Source organism: Varanus komodoensis, unplaced genomic scaffold (genome assembly GCF_004798865.1).
Source record: "Varanus komodoensis strain SLA01 unplaced genomic scaffold, ASM479886v1 scaffold4, whole genome shotgun sequence".
In the NCBI taxonomy this organism is placed as follows: Eukaryota; Metazoa; Chordata; class Lepidosauria; order Squamata; family Varanidae; genus Varanus; species Varanus komodoensis.
Window position 1 is genome coordinate 9,234,914 of NW_025335941.1, and position 22,756 is coordinate 9,257,669.

At 40.0% G+C, this 22,756-nt stretch overlaps 1 protein-coding gene across 3 annotated transcripts in view; it reads left to right on the forward strand.

Annotated features, from left to right (window-relative positions):
- The first annotated feature begins 406 nt into the window (after positions 1-406).
- Positions 407-22,756, forward strand: part of KDM6A (lysine demethylase 6A) — a 139,648-nt gene continuing 117,298 nt past the window's right edge. The window contains exons 1-2 of one of the 3 annotated variants that reach the window (XM_044442763.1): positions 407-586; positions 892-955. In XM_044442763.1, the coding sequence (XP_044298698.1) occupies positions 429-586; positions 892-955 (222 nt within the window). In that variant the 5' untranslated portion in view covers positions 407-428. Of the gene's footprint in view, positions 587-735; positions 791-891; positions 956-22,756 lie in introns of those variants that run through there. The other 2 variants (XM_044442764.1, XM_044442765.1) reach the window with 2 other exon arrangements.

The window sequence follows — 22,756 nt, forward strand, 5'->3', positions numbered from 1 at the left end:
CAACAAATACACCCCACGCGGGCGCGCGCGGGCCCCTGTCACCCCGACTCCACTCACTCTTCGCCGCCGGGGCTGGCGGCTCGGCAGCGATGTAAACACTGCTTCGTCGCCGTCACCGCCAGCAGCAACAGCAGCAGCAGCAGCCGCCGCCTCCTCCTCCTCCTTCTCCTCCTCCCACTCCCCCCAGTCTCCAGCGCTGGGGCTCCCTCCCTCCCTCCTCCTCCTCCTCCTCCTCCGAGCAGCGGGGCTTCCCCCCGCCTCCCTCTCCCTCCCCTCCCTGCCGGCTGTTGTTGTTGTAATAAAAGTTGTGGTGGTGGTGGTGTGTGTGTGTCGGGCACCCCGCCCCGCCCGGCACTGGGGGGGGCGTTGGGGGCGCGCGGGGAGGAGGGGGGGCCCTTGCGATCGTGAGTTAATTACGTTGCGTTTCCATGAAATCGTGTGGAGTGTCGCTCGCCGCCGCCGCCTCTGCTGCTTCTTTCGGTGATGAGGAAAAGAAAATGGCGGCGGGGAAAGCGAGCGGCCAGAGCGAGGAGGACTTCGCCAGCCTGACAGCGGAGGAAAGAGAAGTCCTCTCTGGCCTCGACAGGTACCCGAACGGCAGCCTCTGTGATCCGGCTCGCCCGGTGTTCTCCCTTGCTTGCCCGCCCGGCCGCCCGCCCGTGCTTTTCGAGCGCCCGTGTGTGTGTGTGTGTGTGCGTGAGAGAAAGCGAGCGAGTGTGAGTGTGCTGGTGCTCTTGGGCCGGGGTGCGGGCTCTGCCCTGCCAGCGCCAGAGAGGGAGCGAGTGAAGCGGTCTGTTTGAGGCGGGGTGGGGTGGGGTGGGGTGGGGGACTCCACGAACGTGGCTGTTTTTCTCAATCTCCCCCTCTCTCTCCTGGTTTCCCCTTCTGCAGCCGACTCTTCGGATTTCTGAGGCTTCATGAAGATGGCGCCAGAACGAAGGCCTTGCTGTTAAAGGTAAGGGGACTGGGGTGGGGGAGGAGGCAACCGACGAGGGAGCCACCCTCCCCTCCCTCGTGTGTGTGTGCGTGTGTGTGCGCGCGTGTGTGTGTGTGCGTGCGCGCGCGTGTGCGTGCAGGAGAGCAGAGGAATTAAACCGTCACATCGCGCCCGTAAGACTCGTCAGGACTTTAGTCGAGCTGCCCTGCGACCTACCATCTCTTTCCTGGCAAGATCGGCTCCGTTTTTCTCTGGCACCCAGCAAGGCGAAGAGGGATGCGTGGCGTGGAAAGCGCCTCTGGGCCACTTTCTGGGCTTTGTCCAAAAAAGTAGGACAGAATGTGCCTGCCCTTCAGGCCCGAATCTGCCCAGCTGGGAGCAACTCCTTCAATATAGTCGGGAGATCAAGCGTTCCTTATTTGCCATTGGCCGCCCTGGACCTCTCCCCCTCCCCGTTTTATTCTTTTCACTCATCCATGTTGCTGGGAGGAAAAAAAGCCAGGCGGAACTGAATTGCCTTAACTCGGTTCATATAACTAGGAAGAAGGGGTATCAAAGAGACGTGGTTCCTTCCATGGCGTGTCACTTTTGGGTGCCAGTCTCCAAATGTTTTGTTTACTTTCTTTCAATGCATTTTCCTTGAGTGGCTTGTTTGCTCTCGCGGATGCTTTTCTCATCCTACTGTTTTATTAGGGAGTAGAGTACAGGTTGCTGCAGCACACCAGAGTATGAAAAAAGGGAGCTTGTTTCAGTAAAAAGTTATTGGTCCTGTCATTTAGTTAAGTAATGGCTGCTCCTGTCTGCCCAAGATGGCCGGACAGGGAGGAGAAAGAAATGGGTGGGAGGAGGTAAACAGGGAAATAAATAGTAGGGATGAATATGTTCATCAGCTGAAGTGTAAGGCTTAATAGCTGCATAGGTAAATTCTATTCATGTGTCAAGAGTGTTTTGTCTTTCTTGATTTTCTAAAGTAGAATATTGCATTTGTAGAGTTATGAATAAACTGCATCAACCTGTGGCACGTTTAGTTGCTTGCCTATAAGGCACTGTCAAGAGCCACAATGCCTAGAAATGACAATTTAATTTTCTGGACAATTTTACCTGTTATCACATAGTTAGAAGGGGGATAATGCTGAATCATTTGATATCTCTATTTTCTTTTGAGAACTGGTATCATTGTCTTGTGACATCTTAATGTTTAGGCTGGGCATAAATGTTCTTTTAAAAGTGCTGCTTTGTTGCAATTCAAACATACTTTAAAGCGTACATGTTTTGTTCTTGGCAAGTTTATTTTTTCAAGTTTTAAATTTTTGTGGGGTTGGGGTGTTGACTTTATGCAAAGGCAGCGTCTACACACATTTGGACTCTTACATGTTAGATATTTTACTTAAGAGTGTAGTGTCTACCTGGCTTTCTTCCCAGTATAAAATAGTAGCATACATGTATTGAACTGCTGGCATGCTGGGTCTTATCAGCAATATTAATGAAAGCAACTAGTTTTAAGACAAGAAATGAAAATGTTGCGGAAATACATATAAGAGTAGAATTGTTCTGCATTTTAAAATGTGAAGCTTCAGTCTAAATAGGAGCAACCCAAATATTTGTAGTATTGTGATTTAAAAATACTGTAACTATTGTGTTTGGCTTAGTGGGTATACATTTAATGTGTTTATGTATTCATCAGCTATATGGATCTGGTTTTTCTGACATTAAAATGAGTTAATTGCTTGGCATGGTTGGTGTATTTGTGAATTTGGAGGGGCTACTCCTTAGATTTCCCCCTCCCTACCCTGTGGAGCAAAGCATCAGGAGTAGAGTAGCTTGATCATGTTATGGTAAGAGAAAGCATGTTGTGATCTGCTATTTGTCATTTTTATTTGGATTGCTGTTTAAGAATATATAAACCATAGATTAATAGAACATTCCTAGATACATTGACTTAGAATTAAGTTCTATTGAATTTAGTATAGCTTCTTCCCAAGTAAGTCCCTTAGTCCCTAAATGGTAGGCTTGCAGAATTTAAAAATCAGAGTAAGTCACAACTGGGTGACTCTGGTAATGTCTCAAATTATGTAGTTCTGGTTTATTTTCCAGAATGATTCACCATCAGGCAAGTAATGCAGTTGGGATAGTGGGGAATTAATAATACCATAATCAGGCCAGAAAACCATTTGGGGCCAAGCACTTCCTCTAAGCTCCAATGACTTTTTAAAGAGAAGATTTAGACAGCTAACTGAGCAACTCAGAGTTCTTGTGCAATTTCAGACTAGGTTGTTCATCAGTAGTTCTTTGAGGGCTGTAATGTGTTTTTTTGAATGGATAAGACAGGACTTATAAGGTGCTAGAAAAGATGTGGAAAAGACGGCTTATATGCAAGATCTGATTTCTGTGCTGATAATCATTCTAAGATGTAGCTGCTGAGTGGAGTAACTTGCTGGAATTTGGGAACCTTTAGTACTTTCCTGTTGAATAGTTGTTGGATCCATGATAATCCTGAGATCTGTCCCTTATAACATGACATAGTATTATTGAGTTCTTTGTTATAGATAATGGAACAGTTAAGTTGGTGCTATCAGATGGGAGCTGGTTCATAATGTGCTTATAATTTTGAGACTATTTGTTTTTCCTTAAGGAGTCTCTTTTTTATGTAAATATAGATTGCTCTAGACAGTGAGGTTAAAAGGCATCTTTTGTTAACCAACTTTGGGAAAACAGTGGAACAGTTACAAGTAGAAGATTAGGCCACCTGTAAAATTCCTCGAATGAGGCATGGTGAATGATGGCATGATAAGCCCTGCCTGGAAAGAATCCATAATGTTAGTTTGCAATAGTACTATATGCAACTGTTCTAAAAATTGCAAATTTGACATTCTCTGGAGTCTGATGCTATCCTTGTCAGAACTGTAAATTATATACTACTTGAACTGATAAACAGGAAGAATCTTAAACTATGATGGTACATGCTGCTTTTGCTCCAGTTGCTTTTTCCAAGGTGCATTTAAGCTAATGCTTAGTAGGAACCAGAAAACATTGTCATCTGTATTGTTTGTACCAGGGAAATACAGGGGTGAATGTATCCTTTGGGTCTGATTTAGTATTTAAAGCATGGAACTGATAAGGAAATTGCAAGCATTACAAACACTGCTTTCTGATATACTGCCTCTGTTTCTGGGCTTAATATGGGGGCAGGGTAGTAAATAATGGTTATTTCTTAGCTTACAATTACGCATTGGTGGGTGACTACACTGCTTTTGGTATCGCAGTCTTGATCTTAAATCTTCTAGTACCTTTATATCTGTGGAAAGGAATATTTGTGCTAGAAAAATTTAGTCTTTAATATTTTTTTGTTGAAAAACTTGTAATAGGATGTTGCTAGAGCTAAAAATATGATAGCCTGCAAAAAAGGGGGACACACAGTCCTTTTTCTTTTTTTCCCCTGTCCCTTCACATCTCTAGCCAAAACCATTCAAACTGAAATGGTACATTTGACAAAGGCATGGTGGTTCAACTTCATGCTGGTTCAATATATCTCATAGAAAATTCTTGTATAAAATCAGTTTACATCCCTGATTAGTTTATTGATTGATAGAATATGTTGGTCTTCATGCTTCTGTAAAGGAAGAATTAAAAGTGCTATTCAGTGGCTGATAGAATATGTTGGTCTTCATGCTTCTGTAAAGGAAGAATTAAAAGTGCTATTCAGTGGCTTCCTGAGATGGAATTTGACATTTATTTATTTATTTATTTATTAAAACATTTTTATGCCGCCCCATTCGCCGAAGCCTCGGGGCGGCTTACCACATCTGTCTGTCCGTATGGTTTTTCATTCTGTGATAAGAGGGTAATTTTTGCCCCAGTTGCACTAGAGGTTGCAAGTCATTTTCAAATGGGGAGTTTTACTTTTGGAACACCTTCATTTTCAAAAATAGTCACATGGAACATGAAAGTTGTTGTATTTAAATCTCTTGCTGGGGATGAGTGCATTTGTTTCCTTCATGTCTGTTTTTTGGGGGGTGGCACAATTTGTTGGCAAATTGGGGTGTATCTGAAAGTATTAGGTAATGTTTTATGTAACATACAGAGAACTTAATTTCTTGTGGTGAACCTACAGTTAATAAGTTTGCCAAGGGATGGTTTGATCTTTTTAGAGTGGCATAGTTTATATACAGAATACTGTATTTCATTCATTGAGTTTATTTTTGCTCTGCTACAAGACTTGGACTGAAATTACTAGAGGATGTGCTATTTGCGCTCCAGTTCTGTCTTTACTTTGAGATAAGTGAAGTTTAATTCAATGAAACTTCTAAGCTAGTCAGCTAAGGGCTGCAGCTATATAACCTGAATCCTAGTCACATTAACTGAGAAGTAAGCCCTATTTTTTAAGTGGGACTTCTAAGTTGGTATACATAGTGTTGCAGTTTAGTGACGTCATTTGGAATGGTTGGAAAGGTGAAGACTGGCATGATTAACATATGAATATTTGTTACTTGTGTTCCTTGTCTTTTTTCTTATAAATATAAAATGTTATATTTTTAAATCACATTAGAACATAATTTTGCCAGTTTTAGAAACTTGGATAAATAAAAGATTTAGAAAAGTATGAATTTTGAAACTTTATTTGAAATATTTTTGCTCCATGTATCCATTACTGAGAGGTGCTACCCATCTTACACATCTCAAATAGATAATTTAGTAGTGTTCTATATTAATAGTTTCAGCTGAAAATTCTTTGCTTATTTGGGTTATTCTAGGTTAATAAGAATAAATAATGGTCAAAATATTTTAATCCTAAAATATTTGTTATTACATTTACATGAGCTGAACAACACTGTCGTGAATAGGCGAGTCTGGAAGGTTTTCATTCATAAAGTCACCATAAGTCAAAAACAACTTGATGTCATGTGAAAACAACAACAACTTAGTACTGCAGTTATATATATCCTCCCTTTCAGGATATATATCCTTGCAACATGGCTTGCAAATGGCAGAAAGATTCATTAATAAAAAGACTAAGCAGTATTAAGATATAAAACGTATAAGAATTCTTCTCATAATGTAGTTTGTGTTAATGGCCCCTGGAAACATGGTCCAGCTGAAACAGGTTATGAGGTGATCTGCTTTGCCTACTGCCTCCTCTGCTCTGACCTCATACCATTTCTTTATATGCTAATAGAATGTTAGTGTTATGATCTGAGGGATCTAGTGGTACCCTGTGACTTGTTTGCATGGTTGAAATTCTTGTAACCAGTTTCAAGTTCTATGAAAATGAATTATTGCTTTACCAGTGTACAGGTAGTCCCCAAGTTAGGAACTTTCAATTTATGAACAACTTGTACTTATGAATGTGCGAACTGCCATAAACCGTATATGAATATTTCTAGAGAAAAGTTGTGAATATCTCTAGGGAACTATGCAGTGTGTTTGGCGATATGTCATTAATAACTGCATAGTTCTCTAGAGAAATTCATGGCTTTTTGCTAGAGGTGGAAATTTGCTAGAGTTATTCACAGCTTTCTACTGGAGATAATCATGGTTATTTCTAGGGAACTACACCATGCATCTGGTGATGCATCTCAGTGGGTGTGTAGTTCCTTAGAGATAGTCACAGAAACTTATTTCCTTACACCAAGTGTTTTTCTCCTTCTGCAACAAACTCTGCAACACATCAGGCAACACATTTGCCTCCCCTTCCACATAAGCCTTGTGCTCCATCAGGAACTGGAACTGGAAGCGGAAGCTCAGCAAATGCTTAGCCAGCTTTGTCCCTGTACACAGACCCATTGAAACTAATTTGCCATGAATTAAAGTGGTTTGATTGTAATAAGCTGGCACTGTACTGTATTGCCCTAGCAGCCCATTATCAGAGAATTTTGGAAGATAATGAGGGACTAATAAGTCACTTTTAAAGATTATTTTCTGTTGAATTTACATTAAGATTAAAGACAGACAGAGAATGAAACTCAAACATACATCAAGCCAAGTATATGAGGCAAGTTACATTTTTTTTTCAATACTGTATACCTACACATGTACATACCCCCCTCCAGTACCGGTAGTTACTTTATTATTACTGTATTATTATAATTATTACAATGCTGTAGCATTTTTAAGATGTTTTAGTGAATATGAAAGTATTTGTTTTATATGCATAGAAAGGTAAAATAAATGCATTTGGTTTACTCACGTGATCTGACTTACATACAAATTCAACTTAAGGACAGTCTCAGGAATGGAACTTGTCCGTAACCTGGGGACTACTGGTGTGTGTAAACCTCTGTGGCGTTATTGCAGATTAAAATCAGCTTCTCATTGACACATTGTGTATGGGTTGTCACTGAATTTTGAGCTGTTCTCACATGCAAACACTGCATTTGAGTTTGACTAAGGGTTGTTAATCATGAGCAACCCAGAAAAAGAACTCATAGTTTGTCAGTGGGTTCTGAATTCTGGATTTTTCATGGTTAAGTGTGTTTGTAATTATTATTATGTATTGCACAAGATCTGCGTCTGGGAAGATACAAGCCTATGCATATTTATTCTGGAGTAAGTTCTACTTCCAGGTAAATTGTATAGCATTGTAACATCACAATTATGGCTGCTTGTGCAGAATTCATTGCACTGACCCTTTGTTTTGAGACCTAAGTTTACTGCAGCTGTGATACAACGTCGCTTAACAACTGGTACCAATAACAGGTACCAATAAAGATGTAATCTGACACATTGCTCCTCATCGAACATTTGTGTATTACGTTAAAGCACAAGTCCTGTAGTTTATCATTAAACAATGGCCCCTAAGTTTAAGCATTTGGTATATTTATGTAAGACAGTTATATTTTTTGCAAACAGTGTGATATTATATTTTTAGAACAGTTTTTTTTTGTATTCAGTTTGAGTATTTTTAATCTCTCTCTGGTTGATTTTAAAATGATAAGCATTGAAAATTTCCCCCATTTTGTGGTATAAGCAAAATCATTATAATAATTAAGTCACTTAATTTGTACTTGCTTTAATGTGTTAAAGTTTCATAATTTCCTGTTATTGCCATAACTGAATTACTTGGGGAAATACTAATAAATGTTTTAAAAGTGGCCTTGTTGTTTTGATTTTTTTGCATATAGCAAAGTTCTGAATGACTGAGGTATCAGTCTGTTTGGTAAATGATTGAAAGCTAAAGATAGAATTACAAATCTCTGAAATTTTAGTACAGTTGTGTTTAATAAAGTAAATACATTTAATACATTTTTATATCAGGTTCTTAGAGCAGCAATCCAAATCTTGATACAACTTATGTAAGGAATTGCTCATATAAGGGATAGGTTTAGTTTATATAATCCTTAAAAGTCCAGGATCTATCATAGGAATCTTTTTTTAAGTAGTGCATGGAATCCTGAAGTGTATATGGGCATAAGGCCCATGAAGGAATGCACATAACTTGGATAGATATGCCCATGATATCATTTTTCAAGATGGCTGGCAAATGAAAAGGGATATGCAAGAACTCATAAATAAGTTCATGCAGAAAGCTCATTTTAGTGGCAAGATACTAATTGTTTTCCAGCAAGAAGAAAACTAGCTGCTGTTTCCACCAAATGGATAGAAAAACTGGCCTAGGAACAGGAAGTCCTATTTTCTGATCTAGGAGAAAGAAGAGGAGGGTTCAAATCCAGCTATGAAACTCATTTGATGCCTTTCCACCAGTCACCATCAGTAGGGTTCCTGGGGTAAGAGGAAGGAAGAACATGTACATAGCCCAGAGTCCCTTAAAAGAAGCATACAACAAGCATGTAATAAATATTTGTTCAATAACCAATGCAATCAAAACCATTTGGCCAACATACATTTATGGCTGAATAAGTACCTTTTGAACTGTTATTTATTTAATTACATTGTAGCACAGGTTTGCATACTTAAGGTATGATATAATAATAAGGCACTTAGATGATCTCTTTGTGGTCAATTTTGGTGGAAAGGCTGTGGCAGGATACACATAATCATATAAATATATAAAATGCTATCTATTTCCTCCTAGCTGTAGTCTAGCAGATTCAGCACTGTGTAGTCAAGATCAGTGACTCTCTGATAGAAATGCTTTGTGGATGTGTCTTGTGATGCATCTAGAGATTGCTGGCATATCAGCAAGAAATGTGTTCAAGTTCTAGTTTACATCAATCTTCATCTTGTAAAACAAGGGTTCACATTTGTATATCTTGTCCTCTCTCTCAGCAGATAACTTTCAGCTGTTGCAATGCCTTTCTTTCTTGATAGGGGATCTGTCCATCCAAACTGTGCTGGGATGTTTCAGTGTGTGCAGTAGGCATTCTGTGTTTGGTGCCAGCTTTGCTCAATGCACAATTAAAGTGTGAATTTTTATAAATTACTGTGCTGAAGTAGAATACCTCTGAATGTCATTGTACCCCTGTTCCCTGCATACCTTGCCATTGGCAATATTGGCTTGGGTAGACAAGATGTATGGTATAACATCTGGAGTGGGGTGGGTGCAGGTTTTCTTTTCCTGTACTAAACAATTCGTGTCTGAGTTCTGTCACTGGATAGTCTTTTTATTCCTGTTTTGAACTGCAATTATACTTTCTGTTACATCTTTGTTAAATATTATCATAACCCTTAGAAGCTTTGCTCCTACATCTGTATCATTTGAAAGTATTAAAATATATTGGGTGTTAGTTTGCTGTACTGTCCAATTCAGATACAGAGCAGTAAGCTTTTTAAAGATTTGCTGTTATTTAGTTTTCTATTTATTACCTGAATTGACAACTTTATTATTGATTACCATATTACCTTTGTGGATTAGAATTCAAAAGTGATTCAGTGTTTAATTTCTTATGTGCTCGGTCTTGAAATTTCACTCCGTTAGTTGCTGTTGTCCAGAGAAAAGGGAATTCAGCCTGGTGTCCTCCAGGTAGTTTGGACTGCAGCTTGCATTATTCTCCATTGTTGGTCACACTGGTTGGGACTTACAGGAGCTGTAGTCCAAACTATCTGGAGGGCACCAGGTTCTTTCCTGCTGAATTGGAATTCCTATGTGCTCAAAAAAACCTTTTAAGCAGGAGTCCCATTGATCAGAAGCTCAGTCAGTGTGCTAATCTCCAAGAAAGACATGTTGAATGAATTGCAGTGAAGGATTTCTGCTCACAAAATTAGAAGGGAAAGAGTCCTCATTTTTTCTTCTTCTCCCATGTGCCCTCTAAATCTCCTCTGGGGGGTTGAGGACCTCTGATCAAGATTTTTGAGGATCATGTGAGACTACAGAGGAGAGAAGGGAGGGAGTCCTGTTGTAAAACTTTGTATTCTATCTGTAGTCTTTAATAACTGCCTGATACAGTTTATGAAAGGATCCAGACTTGATAGAACATCCAACTCTGTTAATAGGTTAATGTGTATTAGTAAGTTAGCCATCAGTTGCACTCAGATCTTTTTGTGATCTGGAAGTGTCTTGGAAAACCATTTAAATTAGCACTTTGAAGTAACCTTCCCTAACCAGTCTTGGATTTCAGCTGCTATTGGCTCAGCCAGCATTGCCAGGCATCAGGCATGCTGGGAGGTATAGTCCAAAGCAACTGGAGGGCATCAATTTAGGAAGGACTGCCTTAAGAATTCCCAAGCAGAATCAGCTTTCGGATAAGGTATTCATGCATTCTATGTGTAATAAATTAATGACAAATGTTGCAAGTATTTGGGGACTGTATTTTTAATTCAGTAGTTTATACATATATATATATGGCTAGATCTCACCTGAAACACTTTTTAAAAATATGTATATACTAATAGCAACCTGAATTCTCTCATGTGTCAGTCATGTGACCAGAATACTACCATCCCTACAGGAGGGAGCAGTTTTCAGCAGACTTGGGGAAGCCTAAGTACTTTTTTTTTAATCTCTAAGCGCTTACAGTGCTGATGAGTGTAGAATGCTGATGCGGTAAATGGAGGGGGAAGGAAATAGAATAAGAGTACCTTGAACAGAAACACCCTCCACTCTAATTTTCTGTTGTAGGTCTCATCTCTCATATATTGTAATAGAGATCTCTCTTCACCAAGTGTTGTTCTTCATGTATCTGAGTCAGCAGGTTTGGGGGACTTGGAAAGTTTGGAGAAATATATAAAAGTAACAGTAAGTTTAGAACAGACTTTAAGAAGGAAATTCAGACACAACAAAATGAGAATCAAGCCTGCCTAGTGGACATGAAATGCTGATTCTGTGGGAGATGAAGAATAATGGGAATAGAATGGATTATCTGGGAAGAGGGCATGACTGGTTGGCTGAAACCCCAAACATGAACATCTCCACCTTAGCATTTCGTTGCTGCTCCTACTGTGTTTTCCCCAAAATAAGACCTATCCCGAAAATAAGACCTACCCTGAAAATAAGACCTAGCTGTGTTTATTCCCAGGGCCAGTGGGGAACATGAAGAGCCTTTTTAAACTTTATTTTTTAACTTAACTTTAACTTGTAAGCCGACGCTTCCTCTATAGCGCTGGCCCCTTTCACAGGCACAGTGATACCAAATGTACATGTATTCATGCTGTTGTACATGAATAAGTGTGGATTGTTGTACACATTAAAAATAAAATAAAAAAGACCTATCCCGAAAATAAGATCTAGTGTGTTTTTGTGAGCCAAAAAAAAAAAAAAAAGACATGGTACTTGTATGCTGTTTGCAAAGTCAAATGCTTCCACCTAATATTTTGAAGTCATTTTTAGAAGTGCTTGCAACACTGGTTGGTGCATGCAATTCATGAATAAAACTGTAAATGGAATTATGCAGGTATTTACTAATAAGTTTATATCTATGAATAGACATACCTACTTTCATTTTAAATTTTTTAAAAGAAACATGTCATTACTTGCAGAAACTTCTTATATGAGTTATATTTTTAGAAGTTACTCTTGAATAAGGAAATGTGTAGCTTTTTCAATGGTGTGGTGTGGAAAGTTTTACACTTTTAGAAACAATGTTTTCCATTTAAAGTGTAGTATTTCATAAAATTAGAGAACAATCATATGCTCCCTGAAGAGTGTCTCAGGGAACAAAGAATTGTTCAGAGTCCTCATCCAAGCGTATCGACATGGTCATAACCTCAGGAGGGAGACTCTTGAGTTCCAGTCCTCCCCATCTCCTCACAAAAGAACTGTGTTGACTGCTTCCTGAGCTTGACAAATGTGACTCCAGAGGCAGGAAACAATAGTATTCCAGTGGATGGGAAAAGGAGAGAAGGGGCTGGAATATGAGAAATCCTATGGCCTTGGTCCAGCTCCTGGCAATGTGTTGTCTTCTATATGATCTCAAAGGCCTGTCTAGAAGAACTTTTGTAAAAGGAAGATGAGAAGGTGAAAGTTGTTTCCATCATTTTGCTTGTCCTGCCTTTAGTAGCCCAGCAGAGAGCATTCACAAGACTTGGAAACCTCTTAGGTCAGGGCTTTGCTTCTAAAGGGTTTCATTCTAAAGTAACAGGTTGAGTAACAGTAAAACAAACAGATTGAATGGATGCAGTATCAGTAAAATTAGCCAGTTCAAAGCTCATATTTTCAGGTAATGGTTTTAAGGAAGTGTATGTATGTATGCATAATATAAAATGCCACATACAACTAGGAATGTGCAAGGAATCTTTCTGCTGTTGGGAATCTGTTGGATTCCCTGGGCTCAGTTCCCTGGATTCTGGTCTGCTTTGTGGAAGCAGAGAGTTTGAGTTCCTTGCAAGTGCACTCAGAGCCCGCAGAATGCTCACTCAGTCCCATGCACTGCACAGGCTGTGCCTACATGTGCACCAGAGCAGCCCCTCAAATGGTGGCCATTCCTTGCACTGAAGGCTGGTCATGGAACACGTGGTTATGGGGCACCCACCAGGAAAACAGCCTTCTAACTGGTAGCAGCACTTGCTCTAGCACCAGAGAAGGCTGGTTCTGGGGCACCTGCTAGGAAAGCAGCAGCATCTCTCCTCCATGCCATCTACAGATATTTTGGGGACTGCTGATGCTGGCATGGAAGGAAGTTGCTGGTTGGGGAGCCAGGCCTTGGCAAGCATTCGTGGACTTCCTCCCAGATTGGCTTTCTTTGGAAGACTGGGCCAAGCGCAAGAGGAAGACTGAATGCTTGGAGGAATGGATTCTGACATGGTTCGCAACATCCCTACATATAGCCTATTAATGTATTTTTCGCTCTATAAGTTGCACTTTTTCCCCCTTCAAAAGTAAGGGGAAATGGCTGCGTCTTATAGAGTGAATGAGTGTGTGCCCGACACCCGGGACGCTGCCGGCCCGCCTGCACCACGTGGCACCACCTGGCTGGCAAGCGCTCGGTGCGCGCTGCTCCACACTCCCCTCCGGCGCAGGTGAGAGCTGTGCTGCTCAGGGGAAGCGGTGCGGAGGAAGAGGAGCTGCGGGCTTTAACCCGCTGGTTGCATGGAGAGACGGACTGCTCACCCCCACCGCCCGGGAAGACCTGCCGCGGAGGAGGAAGAGCTGCGGGCTTTAACCTGCCAGCTGCACGGAGAGACGGATTGCTCACCCCCACCGCCCAGGCAGACCTGCCGCCACTGTGCCGCCCGGAAGACCACCGCCGGCACACTGCCGGCCCGGTTGCACCACGTGGCACCACTTGGCCAGCACGTGCTCGGCGCGCCCTGCTCCACCCCCCCCTCCGGCACAGGTGAGAGCTGTGCCGTTCAGGGGGAGCGGTGCGGAGGAGGAGGAGCTGCGGCCTTTAACCCACTGGCCGCACGGAGAGACAGAGTGCTCACCCCCACCACCCGGGAAGACCTGCCGCCGCCACGCCGCCGGGAAGACCACTGCCGGCACACTGCCGGGCCGGCTGCACCACACCTGGCCGGCATGCGCTTGGCGCGCCCTGCTCCGCCCCCCTCCTGCAGTGCAGGTGAGAGCTGTTAATCACAGGTCGGTGTGTGTTTTCAAATGGCAACCCGTTTTTTAATGAAGCCCATGGGGAAGTGATGGGGAATGTGCCTGTGATTATCAGGAAGCTTTCCATGGATCCCTCCTCTAAAAACTAGGTGCGTCTTATGGTCAGGTTCATCTTATAGAGTGAAAAATACGGTAATTTGTAAGTTTGGTGGGTGGAATGAAGAAGAAATATTAAAGGTAAAGGTACATAACAGTCCAACTGTGCTGAATGTGGTTGCAATAGATGAAGGATGTTAGAAATTTTGAATACAAACATTTCTAGATAGCCTACATCACTGATGTTGAAATGGCTGAGAAGGACTCACAATATATTAGTTTTGTTGGTTTTCAAGATTAGCCTAATTAGTCATTGAAATTTTAACAATTCAACCTTTTTTTCCAAGATGTAAAGATACAAAATAGATTGCTATTCTTTATCTTAAATGCTTCCACTTGAATACTAGTTTACTAAGCATATTAGCGTTGCTGTTTTATTTGTATCAGAAATAGCCTATCCAGTGTTTCATTATAGTTGATACAAAGTTTATTAAAGGACACAGTCAAGTTGATTGGGGGCTTCCAAGCATTGAAGACACATTGTCAGAGACTTAAGAGTGTCTGCTGTAGAATGGAAGAAGTAGTGGAGGCTATCTCTGTTTCTCTGCACCTTCTGCCCTGCATTTCAGCTAGATGGCTCTTTTAGCCATCCACCTGATGTGCTTCAGAGGGGAAGGGAAGGAGGCTGGTGTGTTAGCAGGATACTTCATATCTTAGTGGTTCTAGCCTGCACCCCTCCCACCTTCCAGAATGGCCTCTTCAAGCCCTCTTCACAGTTGCCTTTGCAGTCTTGGTGTGGTTCTTTCTGCACTGGCTGTGGTTGGGATGGAGAAGGGAATCAGAGCATGGAATGCCAACTTTGAAGTCTCTATTCTGACTTTGACCTTCTATCTGGGAATCTAGATTACCCTATGACTCTCTAGATGTTGTCAAAGAGGCCATAGGATTACACTCAAATAAAGTTAATTTTAACAAGAGATGAATTTATTTATAAAATTAAGAGGATTGCACTGTGATGGTTAAAAGATGAGCAGATTATATCACAAATACTATTAAGACAGTAAGATATAAAAGGTAATAATGCATCAGCAGACACAATTTTTAACAAATGTATATTAGCAGATAGGAAGACTGACTAAAAATGTTTTCTCCCTTCCTATAGGAGTTGTCCAGACTGGTTGCTTGCCCAGTTTCCCTGTTCAGGTAGTTCAGTAGAACAGAAATCGCTGTGCAATAAACCTTGATCTTACCCCTAAACAGAGAGGCATGGAGTAAAGCACCTTCACTAATCTCACAAGAAAGCCAATATTGTAGTAGTTAGTCTGTTTCTCCTTCTTCAGACTTATGTATAGCCTAAATTGCACAGCAATAACTACTTATTTATGTGCTTAATTAGGCATAGTCCCTGAAGACATTTTTTATTTTGAAACTTTGAGATTCTTTGTCTGATGATTTCCCTTCTTGAAATTTACTGCTTAAGTAAGGGTAAGCAAAAAGTAGATCCCCAGTTATTTTGAATTTTACCTTCCTGCTTTCCTCACCATTGGCCATGCTGGCAGCAGTTCTGGGAGCTGAATTCCAAAACATCTGGAGATCTACTTTCTGCCCACCACTGCTTTAAAGACTCAGAATTTTGTTTTATTAGGTAACGGAATATGAGTAGAGCAAGTACTCTATTTAGGTAGTGGAGGGAGTCTTGGTAAGGTTTTATTTAATAGGAATTTTACTTCGCTTTTGTCATCCACCAGGAAAGCATGCATTCCCTGTTGCTCTTCTGTAATCTTACAAAAATAAAATAATTATTTATTTGTGGTTTTCTGATTTTAGTTAAACCATATGTACCAGTGCAGAATTGAAGCTACAATTTTGTCTCTTAATTTTGGAATGTAGCTTCACATTACATTGTGTTTAAAGTTTTTCTTGAAGATGCTGTTTTGCTCGCTTGTCTGAATATTTTAAAGATAGAAGATTCACAAAAGATTACATCAAATTCTGTCCTGTATAGAGAATATGAAAAAGGTAAATATGCACATACTTGTAAGGTTTTGGGAAAGGCATTTATTTGTCTGTCTCATGGTATTCAGTTGTATCATGGTTTTGTTCCTGTGGTTCTGTAACTCAACATTTCCTTTAACGTAAATACTATTTTCTAGTAAACCCCTTATCTTCATTTTTTTCCCTTTTTGTTTCCAGTAACATTCTAACATTTGTTTAGTTGTTTTCATCACTGAGTGCAAGATTACTAGTTTTATCAAGGTTCAGCATTATTACCCAAACAAGTATATCAGTTTGCAGACCTAATCAATTTTAGAATTTATTTTAGAATATTTGGATACTGCTCTCCATTTAAAAAAGTTTACGCTGTTCCCAGCATATTTACGCTGTTCACCATACACATTCATTGACTGGGTTTGAGTGATCAGGGAAGGAAAAAAAGCCACAGCTGCTTTTTCCTGCCATCCACATGCCAGTTACGCACTGCCTTATTTCCATAATTACTCATGCTGGCCACAGTTTGCCAGGTTGCCCAAATTCAATGAGGGTGGGTATTGGTGGTGGCTTCCAAACCATCCCAGAATCCTAGCACAACCCATGGTTCGCATGGTCTCAGCCACTACCAGTGCCCACCTCAACAGGTTTGGATAATATCTGTTATTATTATCCATCTGGCAGAGATAATTAAGGAAATGAAGTGGGGAATGACCAGCATGCAAGGATGGGGAAATGAAGCTATCATAGATTTTATCCTTTTCCAGTTGTGCAAACCTGGCCATTGTCACATGTTAAAAATCTATCCAGAGTTCACAGTGTCACTGTGTTCCTTGTTCATACAAAAGTATTTTATTTGTGTTACTATAGGAAAATCTGGTGTAGCTTCACAGCTTTCCTATCTCAGGTACAGGTGATATGCCAGTTCTCAGGAGAGACTGGGAAACCTAATAAATATTATTTACATAAAGCACTTTGTTCAGTTATATGGGGCATATTCAAGACTTAGTCTATAGCTCAAGTTCAGACATACTTTCCAGGCTACTGAGAAAAGAAACTTTGTATTACTCTGACGTTCCTTCAGTTAGTAAAAGTAGGATGAATAAGCTAGCTAATGGATTTAAATTCATATTACCTGATCTTACTTCCTTTGTTTTCTGGTTTGAGGCACAAGGCATCTTTCTTGTTGTCTATTATGGTGTGTTTCTGTCCACTCAGCCATCTAAACAAACAAATAAGCCCAGAATTCCTCATGTGAAGACTGCATGTCAGAATTGAAATATAATAAATGTGAAGGCTGCATGTCAGTATCACATTTGTACTGAGCCGCTGTATTATATAATATATTTAATCTGGGAGTTGTTCCTCATGTGAGAAATTGAGAAATGTTGGAGACAAAAATAAAAGTTCATTAACACTGATACAAATATTAAAGGACTGTTTCACAACTTTAGCCTGAAATCTGAATAAAAGTCTTGTAAGACCTTGCAGGGAGGGGTTTTCCTAAACTGAAGCTGAGCAGCTTCTTCTGTTGGCTATCTATTTATGCTGGATACCTTCCCAGATTCCTTGGGACTGAGCAAATACAAGTTAATCTGCTCTTCTTTTAATATCTGAAAAGAAGAGAGGAGATTGATTTGAATCCAGCAGTTGTGTGACCTGATCACTTTATGTGCTTCACAATTTTTTACACATTGGATCAGAATCTTGATGAGTGGACTAAGCAAAAGACTCATTATATTTTAGGATTGAAATTAATAAAAATATTGAAAGGTGTGGGGTAGGGAGATAACTTAAGTAAAGCAAACTAAGATGGCAGCTGTTGCAGCTACTTCCCTATCATTTTGAATTCAAACTTTAACTTTGACAAGGAACTGGTGTTTTATCCATTGCCCCCATTCTGGTTAGTTTCTGTCTGCTGCTTTGCTTTTCTTACTCCCAGAATGGATACTCACTATAGTGGCAGCAGCAAAAAAAGGGACTGTATTGGAAGAGGCCATTGCACCCTGGTGTGTTTCACCACTGTTGTTGTTTTTAGTCTAACTCTGCTCTCTGCCAGATGAAAGAAACAACAGGCAACAGTTATGGCAGTCCTGTATTTCCCTCTCTGAGAAAACAGAACATTGTGGCTGCTGCATTTGTGTTGTTCTTTGTTGCCTGGAGGTGATTTTTACTCACCTCAGGCATATCTATTTACAAGAACACAAGAATACCTGTGCTGAGGAGCCCAAAGGTTGCCAAATTTATTACATATTTACTATATCTAACTTTCATTTCTAATTAAGTATAATGGGTTCCTATGTTGTTTGCATCTTGATTTTCTCTCTCTTTTTTTAAAGTGTGGCTTTGTGGACTAAAGGAAAAATGTAAAATTAGGCAGAATCAAATGGATGGTATTAGTTATGATTTGAGTAATTATTTGGATAAGTTTCTATTGACCTTTGGATCAGTAGCTTCACTCATTGTATCAAGGGTGCTACAGAAACTCATGGGGATTTTGCAGGAAAGAGGACAAAATGCTTGTTGCATAGATTCAAGTTCTTGTGTACGCCTTTCTAGATTGCTTCTTAAATTTCTAGGAACTAGAAGTAATGTTTAACAATTAGAATACTGTATGAATATGACATAAGAACAATTCTGCCAAATCGGAGGACAGGCTTATCTAGCACCCCTTTTTTCTCTGTAGTTTGGTAACAACTCATGTTCAGAGGAATGCTAACTCTGAATCAAGGCATAGTATAGTTACTGGTTGCCTTATTCTCCATTAATTTGGTTATTTATTCCTCTTCTAAAGTTCTCTGAAGTGGTGGCTACCACCACATCCTGTACTACTGAATTCTGTAATTTAATGCATGTCATGTGAAAGAAGTGCTGCATTTTGCTCGTCATGAATCTCCCACAATTAGGCTTCATTTGATGACCCAAGGTATTATGAGAGAGGGAGGAAAACATGTATCAATCCACTTCCTTTACAGCATAATCTTACACACATCTATCATGTCTCCTAGTTTCTAAGTTAAAAAATCTCAAACACTGTAAGCTTTTCTTGTCAAGGAGCTGAGCTAGTCTCCTGATAATTTTGTTGTCCTTTTCTGTAACTGGAATGCTTGCTTGTCTATCTTTTCTATTATTTTGTAAGGGATTGAAATGCTGTATGTATTTAATTGCCTCTTAAAGCTCTGAAAGCTACCATTTAAAAAGAAAATGTTTTACATTGCACAGATATAGATGTATTGTTGTCTGAAGTCTATGATGTGCAAGTTCACATGTAACACTTAGCAGTCCCTGCAAATGAGCTACAGAGGGTTGAGTTGTTCACTGAGTAGATGAATGGGTTTGCCACAGGATGTTTTGCCACTTCTTCGCAGCCTGCTTAGGCACACATGCCGGGAGACTTTGTGGAAGAAACTGTTTTGTCCCCTTATCCTGACACCTGCCCACTCTGAGTGTTAACCATTTTTGTTCTCTACTTTATTATTTTTGAGACCTTCAAAACTACACACTTGTAGTGGGGTTTTTGGTGGTCTTTTGCAAATGCGCTGTTAAAGATGCAGTCATGCCTGGTCAATTTTCTTCCTTCCTTCCAACTGCCAACAGGAGTCAAGCAGGTTAGGCAAGGTACAACCGAATTGACAATATAAGGTTGCCTGTTGGATAATTTGCACATAATCATGAAATACAGGGGTGGGGGGAATAATAATTAAAGAAAGGAAGGACTAACTAGCACAATTCAGAAGCACCAAACATTCAGAGGAAAAGCCAAAGAGGAAAATGTACCAAATGTGGGAGGGGGCAATACCTTCTTGTACAGTGTGATCCTTTGGCATTTAAGTGTTCATCTGTCATTTCTCAGTGTCCTACAGCTTTTCAGCCTTTTCCTAAGTTATCATCTACTCCAAAAAAGAGATGTTAATTTTCCCCCTTTTCACAGTTCCTTTTAAAGACAGTTATACTGCTGTAGTAACTGCAGTTCTTATCCCCACCCCCTAAAAGCAGTTGCATTTGATGGAATGAATTGGCTCCACAGGGAGGGGAAGGTATTAAGTACTGCTAGTGCTGACTTCCCATTTACTCTGTCCCATTTGGCTATCTTCTAAGGGCTTTTTTTAAACTTTTGGAAATATTTTTGCTATTATTTTGGACTGGAAAATACACACAAATTTAATGGCTGGAAAGTAAATGGAAGGGTAGTGCGTGCACCTGCAGTAATGGAGAAATGCAGACAAGCAAATTTCCCCTTCATTTACTTCCCTGCCTTTTCATTTATGCAAAGTTCCCCTTCGTTTACTTCTAGCCATTACATTTCTATATTTTAATCAAAATTAATTTTTGTACATTTTCTTCATGCAATTAGAAAAAATCATGTAATGTTAATTATTTTTGTACATACTGGTACTTGCACATTTATTCATTTTAGCATTCAGAATTTTATTGGTCTGATATAACAATTCTCAAGTGCTATTTTAGAGGGAGAGCAATAGATGAATTATTGCAGTGTTGGTGTTGGAGGATGAACTAGAAAATGGGAACAAGTCTTTTTATTAGGCATGATTGCATAAAATAATTATGTAGAGTTGAAAGGGTAGTGTGTGCGTGTGCGCGCACGCATATATATTCATACACTCTAATTGTTATGACCAAATCCACTTTAATCCAAAACCTATAAATCCATATAACTGCAGCTGTACTTAAGGCAGAATCTAAATTAAGACAGATGACCACAAGTTTTTTGTGGTGCTACCTGTCTGTGGCACTTTGTTTCTGATTTAGCATTTGGGCTCATAAGACAACAGTGGTATTTTGTGAGCTGTGATTCTGATGTTACACATTTGGAAAAAGAGATATTTGTAAACTTCTCCAAGCCTGTACTCAGAGAACAGTTTTGGGGATTCATTAAGCAACACCTCCCAGGAGGAGCGAGCTTTTTAAACACTCAAACTCTTCTGCAGTTCACCATATAAAAGAGGTGGAATGCTCAACAAGGGCTAATAGAAACTGAATGTAAGGTCTGGCTTGGAGAAATTATGCCACTTCTGATTTCCTTCCACAATGTACAAGGATTGGCAAAAAAAAAAAAAAAAATCAAAACAACTCCTATAAAGATGGGTGAGTTCTTCTAAGTTCATCTCAGAGTAATTCAGAACTAATACAGTTTTTGTGGAAGCAGCTTATAGAATGTGATTATTGTTTTATTAGTTGCTTCATTACAATATTTTCTTTATAAAATGCATCTCTAATGCAGAATATTCATCTGCAGGTCATTATAATTATTGATGAAGTCAACCATTATCACGTATAACTCCAGCAAGCATCCCTTACAAAGGAATTTTATACAAGTTCCTTCTGAACAGAACTGAAAAGTCAAAAGGATAATACAGAAAATTGAAGAGATGCTAAATCAAATGTAAAAAGACATTGTTTTCCTGAAGCACCTTCCTATTCAAATTAATTCAAGCTCTCAATGGACTGTTTGACTTACATGATACTATTAGGATTTTTTTTTATCAAGTACTTTTCAACCAAGCTGAGCATTGTCCTTACCCTGTTGGAGCCCAGGAACTGGCAAGAATAGTTGGTTGCTAAAAGAAAAAGAAAAAAAAGTGCTTCTACATAAATCTTAAAAGTAAAGTAAAGTCTAGAAGGAGGTTACAGTTGGGGTCACTGTAAGAAGTTACACCAGCTGTACATAGGACTGACTTAATACCCAAAGGTGTAGCCATGTTGTTGTTGTTGTAATGACCTGTCAAGTCATCTCTGACTTATGGCAACTCAATGAATGAAGGCCCTCTGAAATGGCCTGTCCTTGACAGCCTACTCAGGTCTTGTAAATGCAAGGGGATGTCTTCCTTTATGGAGTCAATTCATCTCTTGTTTGGCCTGCCTTTTCTTCTTCTGCCTTCAACTTTGTCTCACATTATTGTCTTGCACAGTGAATCTTGCTTTCTTATGAAGTGCCAAAAGCATGGCGGCTTCAGTTTTGTCATTTTTGCCTCTAGGAAAAGTTCTGGCTTGATTTGCTGTAGGAGCTACTTGTTCATCTTTCTGTTGGTCCAGGGGATGCTGACTCTGTTTTCTGGCCCTAGTAAGCTTCATGCTCAAGTCTGCTACAGTTTCTCCTTAAATGGAATGTCTCCATCAGTCAGCCAAGGTCTGTACATATTCAAAGTAGGTTTTGTACATGTGTTTTGGTAATGGTGCTTATTAAAGTTGAAAGAGAACCTGTGGTGAATTTTTCCTCCTGAGGTGTTTAATAATTTATATACTGTGTTTCTTTACTTACTATTCCATGTGGATTGTAGAACAATGAAGCAGTAACTTAACAAGTAAATTACCAATTATAAAATAAAATCAATACAAGCTACAAATAAAGAACTTTAAGTATCATGAAGTTACTTTATCAGAGCTAATGCAGCAGCATATTCTCTGCCATCCCTTTCTTCCTTTGCCCTCTATTGTTCCCAGCATTGGGCTCTTCTCCAGGGAGTCCTTCCTTCTCATTAGGTGGCCAAAGTATTTGAGTTTCATCTTCAGGATCTGGCCTTCTAAAGAGCAGTCAGGGTTGATCTCCTCTAGGACTGACCGGTTTGATTGCCTTGCTGTCCAAGGGACTTGCAGGAGTCTCCTCCAGCACCACAATTCAGAGGCCTCGATACTTCGGCACTCAACCTTCCTTATGGTCCAGCTTTCACAGCCATACATTGCAACTGGGAAAACCATAGCCTTGACTATACGCACTTTAGTTGGCAGGGTGATGTCTCAGCTTTTTAGTATGCTGTCTAGATTTGCCATAGCTTTCCTCCCCAGGAGCAAGCGTCTTTTAATTTCTTGGCTGCAGTCCCTGTCTGCGGTGATCTTGG